The sequence below is a fragment of the Ambystoma mexicanum genome, chromosome 5q (genome assembly GCF_040938575.1).
Source record: "Ambystoma mexicanum isolate Mex_15411 chromosome 5q, UKY_AmexF1_1, whole genome shotgun sequence".
Taxonomy (NCBI): Eukaryota; Metazoa; Chordata; class Amphibia; order Caudata; family Ambystomatidae; genus Ambystoma; species Ambystoma mexicanum.
In genome coordinates this window covers 396,100,252-396,111,322 of record NC_090933.1, presented here as the reverse complement: position 1 = coordinate 396,111,322, position 11,071 = coordinate 396,100,252, and the positions used below count along the sequence as shown (strand labels likewise).

At 44.2% G+C, this 11,071-nt stretch overlaps 1 protein-coding gene across 1 annotated transcript; it reads left to right on the top strand.

Moving 5' to 3' along the window:
* The first annotated feature begins 621 nt into the window (after positions 1–621).
* LOC138498265 (uncharacterized) lies at positions 622–1,203 on the top strand. Its single transcript, XM_069622106.1, has one exon. The coding sequence runs from the start codon at positions 622–624 to the stop codon at positions 1,201–1,203; it is 582 nt and encodes a 193-aa protein (XP_069478207.1).
* Positions 1,204–11,071: the final 9,868 nt, after the last annotated feature.

Genomic DNA, 11,071 nt, shown 5'->3' with positions numbered 1-11,071 from the left:
TCGGGTGGGCACAAGATAGGGGAATCAGCATTCCGTTACAAATTGAAAAAACTAATCTTACAATGTCCTACGTGTCAACACCAGAAAGATCGATCTATTCCGCACATAATTCATGGTACATTGAAACGAGGTAAATTGTCCGGACAGATTTGGCAGATCAATTATATCGGTCCTATGACCACAAGTAGAGGATGTCAATATGCGTGCACTATTGTGGACACATATTCTGGTTACTTGATGGTTTTGCCATGTAACAGAGCTACCCAATTGAATATGCTTAAATTATGGGACCAGATGGCTGTGTACTATGGTATCCCTTTGCAAATTCAGAGTGATAACTGGTCCCACTTTAAAGGGAAGGTGGTCCTGGATTATTGTCAAGAAAAAGCAATCAAATTGATTTTTCATGTCCCTTATCACCCGGAAGCGTCTGGGTTAATTGAGAGAATTAATACACTGTTGAAATAACAATTGCGCAAAACAGGTAATGGTACTTTGAAAGGTTGGCGAGAACGTATACTAGAGGCTGTTTAAATTTTGAATAACCGTCCCATTGTGAACAGTGAAACTCCATTGATGCGCATGTTAACTCCAACCTTATAAATCAAACCAAATTGGGCTATGGAAACTTTGTTGTACTGCGAAGTATCTCCTGGTGAGTTGGCCCCTTATCGTGCCACTCCTGAGTCTGCTGGGGTGGATTTGCATGCCAGGGAGGCAATTCGGCTTGAACCAAGAGGTATTGCTGTGATTGATACAGGAATTGGAGTACAAATTCCACCTGCACATATGGGATTAATTGCTCTGAGACCAGGTTTAGCCCATAAAGGCATTCACATGTTGGGAGGGATTGTGGATGTAGACTACCAATGTGTGATTAAAGTCATCCTCATCAACAGTGGTGAAATTCTGCTGCCGATACATAAAGGGGATCGAGTGGCCCAATTGATACTTGTACCTGTAAAACTATCCATGGTTAAGAAAGGTGAACCACCCACGGTATTAACAGTTTGTGGGGACAAAGGTTTTGGCTCATCAGATATAATGGTTCCAGGTGCCAAAGTATGGGTTGAGAAACCTACTGGTCCGCCAGTTCCGGCGGATGTGATTGCAGCTGGGGAAGATCAGTTGATTCTTGTGATGGAACCAGGAAAAAGAAAATGGACTCATATCCCTGCTGACAAATGTTATTTGCGTGAGTAATGTACTCCACTGATATCTTGTTTTTGAATTCTGATATTTTAGATACTTAATATGCTGAGTGCCTGTGTGCGGCATGGTGGAGTATCTTCGGGAGGGTCCGGGAACATGTCAGGGGATGTGCCAGATGTCTCTATTCTCCAAGTGGAATGGGGGATCTGGATGAAGACTGATATTCCTCCTACGAGTGTTACGCCGGAGGATGCATCTGTTGCTGCTTATTGCAGCGCATTGAGTAAAAGGCAGGGGCAGCAAAATAATGCTGTGCTTTTGCCCCCTTCTGGAATTTAGATATCCTTTTCACATCATGGTTATTCAGCCTGGTCAGACAACCCGAAAAAGTATGGGTCTATTTAGCCCAGCGAGTTTTGAACATTTTGCATTTCTGCTTGACTGATATGCATAGCTCCGCAGATCTGATTTCAACATGCCTTGTGGCTATTCAAACTCCTACCTCGATTTTAAAAGAGTTATTCAGAGTCTTGCATAATGATTCCGTGGTTGAACATTCGGATGTCTGGTATTCTTTTTATGTATATGACTATTGTAAGTTCTGTGCTGACACTATCCACAAATGGAGAAACATGACCTGTATCATGACACATGACATCGCTCCTGTGGATGTCTGTTACCTAATGACTTGTGATCCGTCCTACATTGGAAAATGTCAACAACTAAAGGTTGACGGGTATGGGAAAAGGACTGATTTTGAGCACCGGTTGTGTACAAGATCTATAAATGTTTGTATTGATGTTTCAAATGATATGGTATGCAACTTTACAATTTCCACTGATAGCCACCTGAACCATGTAAAACTTCACCCTGGTTGGATATTTTCCTATGGGAACTTCACTTATTCATACATTCCTGCTAATATTTCAGGTGGCCCATGTGCTTTGAACACGTCTTGGTTTAATGATGTACCCTTTGAAACCTATATTTGGACGTTCTATTCGTGCTGCTTCATATACTGCCCTATCACCAGACTGCAATTCTGAAGTGCATTTACTCTCTGAAAGAAAAGTGTTAGCGTTAGCCCTTTCCATTATCGGAATTTGGGCCTTAGCGGCTGTGGGATTTAAAACCATGATTAAATTAGCCTGCCTGGTGGTTAAAGGGCTTAATGAGACCCCACAAGCTTTGACTGAACTGTTGCTAGATAATAGGAATTTTAAGAAAGCTATTTTACAAAACAGAGCAGCTATAGATTATTTGTTTTTAAAGCATAATTTAGGTTGTGAAACTATGGATGGAATGTGTTGTTTCGACCTGGGAGACCATTCCTGATCTATTGAAAAACATATTAAGGGTATAAAGGATCTAGCTGCCCGAGTGACACAAGATCAAGACAGGGACTGGTAGGAAAACTTATTTGCATGGATTCCTGAAGCACTGCGTTCTGCATTGATTTGGATTTTTGGTGTTGCTGTGGTAGTGATTAGTTTTAAAAAAAAGAAATTTAACTTATTTATTAGGTTTACCATAAAATACATCAATTCTGCATAGGTTCAAATCCACTTTACAGTACTCACTTACATATGAAGACCATGAACAAGTAATCTAACCAAATCCTATAATAAAATCAACCATTTCCATTTAAAACTTAAACAAATGAACCCTATCAAGTGTTCTACCCAATACATACCAAACAACCCAAAGACAACACATATCACAAGGAGAAGGAAAGGAAAAGGAAGAAGAGAAGAAACTAAAGAGATGAAAGAGAAGAAAGAGAAGAGAGAAGAGAGGGAAAGAGAAGAAAATAAATAAATAAATAAAAAATGAATAATTTTTACTCCATCCTCCACTCCTCAACAAATGGCCCCACAGAGTATAGAATCAATCATAAAGAGCATCAAACGATTCCCACAGCATTAAAAATTCCTCTTCTTTGCCTCTATTTTTCAACGAAACCTTATCATATCTAGACAAAACCCTAAGATCCATCAACCAATCCTCTACACTAGGTTTCTTTCTAGTTTTCCAAATCCTGAGGATCAATCTAATCGCAATCATCACTGCCCTATCAATCCAAAAGTTATGTTTTTGAATTTGAACATTCCTCTCAACATGTGAGAGCAATATAATATTTGCCGCAGATCTAGGTAAACTTATTCCAAAAATTAGATCAATCCTATCTATCACCTCATTTCAAAATGACAGTACCCTCGGGCATTCCCACAATAGATGTAAAAGAGTACCTCTATCTGCACTACAGCTCCAACATAAGTCATCCAATCTCAACTGTAACTTAAATATTTTCACAGGCGTCCAATACAATCTACCAACAATCTTCTGACGAATTAGACGTAAACTCATATCTAATCCTAAATTCACACCCACCCTCAAAATATCTTTCCAATCAATATTAGAAATGACCCTATTAACATCATTCGACCAAGTCTCTCTCAACTCATCCCATGCTAACAGATGTTTTGCATTCACGGGCATGAAATTCATATAAGTTTGTGCACTATACTTCGGACCATCCAGTAATTTACTAATCTCAGGCTTCTTCCCAAGTGAGCCACCCGCCATAGTAATCCTTTGTTCAATCATTGAAACCAAACTCAGATATCTAGCTATTTCTCTTTGCCCCAGATTAAATCTTCCTACTAACTCCTCAAAACTCAACACCCGAGCCTCATCCAAAATATCTCGCAATTTAAGAATACCCCTCAAGACCCAGCTCTTCCAATTAAGACATCTATTATCAATCATTATCGCATCATTATGCCAAATCGAAGCATCTGCGGGGAAGCCATAAATCTGTCCATACTCACTAAACCAAGAGCCCAAAACCTGTCTAGTAGCCCCAATTGGTTTCAAAACCAGTTTCTTGCTAGATAGCTTTTCCATACAGTGAAGATTATCCAAACAGAATGGTGCACACATCTCCCTCTCCATTCGTAACCAGAATGGCTCCTTAACATTTTCAGCTCTAAAGTAATAGGAATTCTTCTTAAGCAAAAAGGACTTGTAATATTTAAATAGATCTGAGTAGCCAAAACCACCTTCTCCCACTTTCTGCATCAGTATGAATTTTGGAACACAAGGTCTTTTCCCAACTTCCCACAAAAAGATTAGTTTTTGTTGCTGTGCTTCATGTACACCTAATTTATGGAGAATGATCCGACTATTTTGGGTATCCCTTTCACGACCGTCGGGTTATGGTAGTTGATTGTCCAAGGGGTGGAGTGCAATGCTTATGCGAAATATGAGCTGAAACAACATGGCTTTGGTGCGCAGCCATTTTGGACACTCATCTCCCATCAACGTAATAAAATTCTGCGTCTCCGTGGGCCTGGTAAAATAAACAGGTTTTTCAGTAGCGAAAGCAGAGCATGATCCCATAACTACATAAATATTGTTGCTAAGTGGACGAACAGCAGAGAATGTTCATGGTATTGTCCACTGAAGGACGAATACGGGAAGGGAGTTGGAGCATTCTGCAGGTGCATGATAAGGGGTTCTGGGAATGAATGCAAGGAAAAGGGCGCTGGATTTTTCCACTCCTGACTAGTTTTTTCCACTCTATGCCCCTTCCACTTGTGATCTGCTCTTTGGATGAGGGTAGTAAAACTGAGAAGGGTGGGGACATTCCCCATAAAGAGAAGAGGGTATTCTGTGGAAGGCAGTTAGAACTTGGACCCCAGGTGATGGAGTCTCACTGAGAGGGAGGACGCTTCGCCTCAGACCCCGTTTGTACGAGCAATCTCTTTGCCTTCCTGCTCTGGGACTAAGCAGTGTCATAGTGGCCATGATGAAGGTGTCTTCTGCTTCCTTGCTAATGGTGATGCCATTTTTCTATATGTTTTATATATCTGATTGTATGTTTGTTTATGTATGCTGAGTTTGTGAGACCTTATTACAAAATCTGCCTCTGGCCTACCCCTAGTGGGCAACCATGCATCAGTCTTAGACAATCTCCTGGGGGGGTGGATCACTATGCCCCCCCCCTGCTCTTATATATCAGGGCCTTTGTGCACTGTGCTACTTCTAGATTACTCCTAGCAACATACTCCTCTCTTACTCATATGGGACACATTAACATAAAACACAAAGAAAACACTTGAATTGAAAAACCTCAGAAATTTGCGAGTTATGGTAAGCTAAGCAACCAAAACTCGCGCCACCACCCTGCACTGCTAAGACTAACATCCAGGACATCAAAGTTACAATAACTGGCAAATTTCTGAGGTTTTTCGGTTTTACTTGTAACCATAACATCCCTTTAACAAAGTTTTATCATTGAATTTTATAGGTTTTTATTAGTGCAACTTAACCATAACGTCCCTTTAACAAAGTTTTTTCATTGAAGTTCATAGTTTTTTATCACTGCAACTGAACCATAATGTCCCTTTGACAACGTTTTTTCACTGAATTTCATGGGTTTTTACCAGTGCATGCTATTTTCCTATAACTTACTAATATCATACTTACCCCAATATAGCAGTATTCTGTCCAATTTACAATGTTTCATCTTAAAACACTGCCATTTCCCACTTTCTAGCATCATTTGTAACTCTTCTATACACTTTTTGCAAAATTTCTCCACTGTTTTTGCATCTGTCGACATCCGCAAAGGTCTGATATCATCACAGACCTTCCGGACAGTCACACGTGACCATGAGCTCGCACGCAGCATGATGACGTGGCTGTGAAGGCGTCCGCACTTCGCGATCGGGTCCATGCTTCGAAGACTGTTTGGAACTGCATTTTTTGACTGATCTAGGAACTCTCAAGCTCAAAATGTACCCTTGCACAGCTCCTACACCTACACTTACTCATTATCCATTAACAGTCTAGTGCAAAGCACATACTTGGAAGAATGTTAGTAAAACTGTTATTTCTCTTAAAAATGGCATCAACTATTTCCCTCCCTCCTCCCCAAGAGCCACCAACCAGCTGGAGGGCCTACACAACAGAAAAAGCACAGTACTTCCAAAGACAATGAAGTGGACCAAGAAGATGAGGAAGAGGACGTGCCTAACTCTAGCACCTAGAGAGTATCATGGGTATGGCAGTTCTTGCCTGCGGCATCTCGCTGTAGGAAGGAAGGATTTTCCTTCCTCTTGCGTGACGCCTGCCGCGTCCCGCTGTAGGAAGGACAATACTTTTCCAAGATGGCCACCATGGAAAGGGAAGACGGTGCTCCGTACAGAGACCCTCTTCCCTTTGTATGCCAACCTGCAGAACCCTATGACCACATTACCACAAGCACATTTTTTTCCCTTTCAAACCTATCCTACTTTCGAATAACTTTACCACATAGCCGGTCCCAGGTGGACGTGGCCACTTTAAAACAATTTTTCGTCCCTCGCGGTAATGGCCAGTAGTCAGATTGTCCGCGTCATGACCTTATGCCATGACCCAGACAATCTGGCTACTGCCCACGGCCACAGGCTATACCTCTGTCACCAAAGGTATATTACTATTTTTTGTACCTACATTATGACACTTCTCAAAAAATAAAACACGGGCACATTTGAAAAACCATGCTTTAATGTCCTTGCCAATGCTCCTTATACAAGTTTGCTTGAAATCCGTCCATGTTTTATTTTTTCAAAAGTGTCAAAATGTATGTACATACAATAGTCATATAACTTAGCCTCCACTTGACAAAATCCATTCATTCTTTACACAAACATTGAAGGTTGGGTCTATAATCTTTCTCAAAACTTTTTTCGCATTCATCAAATGGCAACAAAGTTATAAGCCATCTAAAAATGTTGAGACCCCCCTCTATTTTTGCCCCCTCTTGAGAAGTTCCCACCGAACCTTTTTTGCAGATTTGTCAAATGACACCACATTTATTTGCCTTTACAATATTTTGGGACCCCCCCCCTCTAATTTTGCCCCCTCTTGAAAGAATCCCACAAAACTTTGCAAAACCGTTCGGTCTAGAATGAAATTGCAAAATTACATGCAGTTTCATTGAGTGGCGATAAAGTTATAAGCCATCCAAAAACTTCTATTCGCCAACCCTGTAATGCAGAAATAGCTACAGATGTCCTAGGACATCTGAAGTGTCCGCAGACACCAAAGGACTGTCCCAGAACATCTGGAGTATTCGCGGACTGTTAGGGGTGAAACAACCTGGTTTATGGCTTGTTATGGCCATATCCCAACCCATCCTCATCCCCCCCACGTCCCCAGAGATTGTTTGTTGAGTTTGACAAGTGCAATGTTGATTTTTTTGTTCTTTTTTTTACCGCGCTGTCCGCGGACCCCAACAAAATGTTTGCGAATCCAACATGCGTCCTGATGTCCGGGAACCACACAAATGTCAGCAAATTTTTCTCGGCCAGTCTGCGGACCAAATAGGGAAATGGGTCCGCGGATCGGACACAGATATCACTAATTTTCTTGCCTTGCGTTGTGGTCATTTTAAAAAAAAATGCTGGACGGATTAACAGCATATTAACAAAAGCACGCTTTTGGGGCCAAGCCGCCACTACTGCCGCAAATTTAGTGAAAATCTGTCCAGCGGTTTGGGCTGTAGGCGTGAGCAAAGTTTTTTCCGAATATGTCTATGGAAAAAACTCACTTTTGGGACACCCCTACAACTCCCCCCCCCCTGATGAAACCTCATCAAACCTGGCAAAAAAATCAGAGTGGGCCAACTACTTTTTTTGCAAAGTGTGGTGAGGATTCGTCCACAGGGAGCAAAGTTATAAACTGCCCAAAAAGTGCTCTTCCTATGAGTTGAGCTGGGCCGTTACCGCAGGCCCAGTAATGTATATATCTCGAGTGAATAAAGGGCCTATAACGAGCCATTTTCATTTTTATTATAACGATTAGTCTAAGTGTGATTCTTTTTTGCCTGTCTGAGTCCAATGACTTGTTTTGTCAGGGGCCGGGGAAAACATAAGTATAAGGGTTCTCCTCACGTAGCCAAGCAAAAGCAAAACGGTCCCTTACCAAAGCCAGTGCCACAACACACCACAGATGACGTCTGGGAGAGGCTCACGCAGATGAAGCCACAGCAGAATACGGTGGAGTGCATGGCTGAGGGGCAACAGTAGTCTGATGCACGGGCAATGGGTGGTGCTCCATGCCTCCAGGTGGGTGCCCAGTGCCCTGGATTGACTGTATCGCTGTGCTTCTGTGGGAAGTGCAAGTACCACCCTCATGAGACGAAGGGTACGGAAGTTGTGTGTGAAAATGTCGCTCACCAACGAGAACATCCCCAGGGCCATTAGCATTACCCTTCAGTAGGGGGCAGTAATCCCAGCAATTCCATTTCCGCCACCCCTACTTCTCATGCTGCTACTCCCACAACAAAGGGTGCCAAGAGGTGGAGGTAAAGGACACATGCGTTATACAGACTGCAACAATGTTGTTTTGGGGATGAGGGTGTGGAGAAGGTATTATGTTGGGGATGAGGGTGTGGGGAGTGTATTGTGTTGGGGATGAGGGTTTGGGGAGAGTATTGTGTTGGGCATTTGAACACTTGAGTATTAAATACAAGTTGACTGGAAGCTATACTAGGACATTTCTTTTTGTGTTAATGTGTCTTCTTCTATACGTGGCTATGCACAATGGTGAGCAGCATGTGATTATCGATGAGATCTGCAATTAATGCATATTAGTTATTGCCACACTAGGTGTCCATTCCTTCCTTCCTCCAGCTCACTGTGTGTAAGCACAGCACCTGCAGGTTGTAGAGGAGCAGATGGATGCATTTTCCCTGACTCCCGTCCTCCCTCACCCCCGTCATGCTGGAACAGCAGGAGAAGGGTCCTGTGTGAGACTCCATGTGTTATGCCTATACCTCAGTGAGTGTATGAGAGATGATATGCACTCAGACAACTGTATCGAATGCACCCTGGCACTGAAAGTGTGGAAGGATGTTGTATGGAAAGATGTCAGCACGCACCATTGGACATCCTGGAGCACTGAGTGAAATCTGACAAGGGCAGAGTGATGTCATGGAGAAGATATATGAAGCCATGCTGAAACGATATGAAAATACTTCTGAATGACGATGTAACTGAAGCGATAAGAGAAACATGTACGAAAGTAATCACAAATGCAAAAGAAGATAAAGTACCTTTCCGGGGGGGGCATAGCTACATGGCCACGGAGTAGGCTGCGTTTCCTGGGAGCTCCTGATGATCCGAACATAATCCTGACAAGACGGTGCAGTTGCGACACCCTATTAAGTCCCAAAGAACACCCAAAGGCGTGGGAACGTGTGGAGGAAGCAACGAATGCAGGCTTATTGGAATCCATGGTGAAACGACAGAGATATGATCACAAGAAGCTAGATGTGCCTCGGAGCACAGATGGAAAAGATGCCGTTGCATGAACAAAGGAAAGACTGCAACTGGATTGCTCTACTGTGAGCGGAGTCCGCTGGTGCGGGCTGAGCTGATCCCTCCAGCGGGCGCTACAACCGGAGATTAGTTACAGCTGTGAAGGAAATAACCAGAAATTACGGTGCAGGACGCCCTATGGGAACGGATAGGAACTGGGTCCCCACCGTGTGCTGATGAGGTCTGTCCGGCGCACAGTGCCACCGACAGACAACTACAACGCAGCGGTCCGGAGCTGCAAAGCACGCTGAGGCCTGAAACACCCTGCCCGTTAAGCGGAGGGGGGTGAGACAGCTGTGTACTAGGCTGTCTCACTGGAGCAGCTGGGAGAAGGAGCGCTCGCTCAGCTGAGCATTGGGCTGTGCACAGGCAGGAGCGATGAGCGGCAACACCTTAATCACAGTGTGGCGGCCAGCATTGAACCCCCTCTCGGATGGGCTACTTTTGCCGCAAACAAAGCCACACACCCGCTCAGAGCGGACGTAGAGAGGCGGACAACAAAGAGACCGCATATAAAGTAACATGCCGCAGATATGTCGATAGGGCACTACGGAGAGTGCATGTTAGGGAAGTTACGGGTAGACCAAGCGGCGGATTACAGACAACTTGAGTGTACACACACGGATTGGCTGCCTTTGTCATGCTGCAGCGAGGAAGCCGGGTGCGCGCACCAGAGTGGGGTGGAAAGGAATGGAGCGAGGCCCGAGGAGCCTCGAGAGCTTTGGATTACATGAAACTGGACCCATGCTAGAGGAAGTTGCAGGCGGACGCCGGGCTGCGCAGCTAAAGACATATCCTCGGCAGACCGCTCATCTGGGAACAGCTGTCAGCAGGTACCCAGAGAAGTGAGCCGAGCTCCAGCACTGCGACAGACGCTAGCGGAGGCCAATAAGTGGAAGGAAACAGGCGTGGATACGTTTCCAAGGATACATTGTTGCACCATTACGATAACAACACACATGCGGAAGGGATAGCAGCGGAGCACAGAAAAAAGGCACAATGTACTATGAGAACGTCTGGGCAATGTCATATGCGAACGAAGGCCTATAAAGTAAGAAAACACAGGCAAAGACAAATGCAGCATGAAGGCGGGGCCTGTGTGTGACCAGGGCGCACTAAATGTAACTGCAAGCAGAAGCTCCATAAGCCATATCGGAAGCAGAGTACAGGCTATAAGAATAACCCCACATTCTGGGGGGAACTCAGCGGCCTGCACAAATATAACATTGAGCACCAACACTGGGACTCAAGATAAAGAGGGCACTCACCAGCCTGACGTAACAAGCCACTCCTGGTGGTCATTGGGGCCCACATGCGGCCCCCCTGGCGCAAGTGATCCCCCCCATAACAAAGAGGACTGAGAGGGCACCGGAATATCCAAGTGCCCATAACAGCAAGGAGCGCCCTGCTTGGGAGCGAACTTGGACTACTGGCCCTCTACACAAGCGAAGATGGCGTCTAGACTGGCCAAAGCTAAGGGGAAACAACCTACTATAGAAGAGTTTGCTAAGTCACCACAGGTGAAGGAAAGGACCGGTGGAAAGGGCCAG

Bases quoted from the DNA above. Each gene is read 5' to 3' on its own strand.
- LOC138498265 (XM_069622106.1), top strand. From the start codon at position 622: ATGGAAACTTTGTTGTACTGCGAAGTATCTCCTGGTGAGTTGGCCCCT.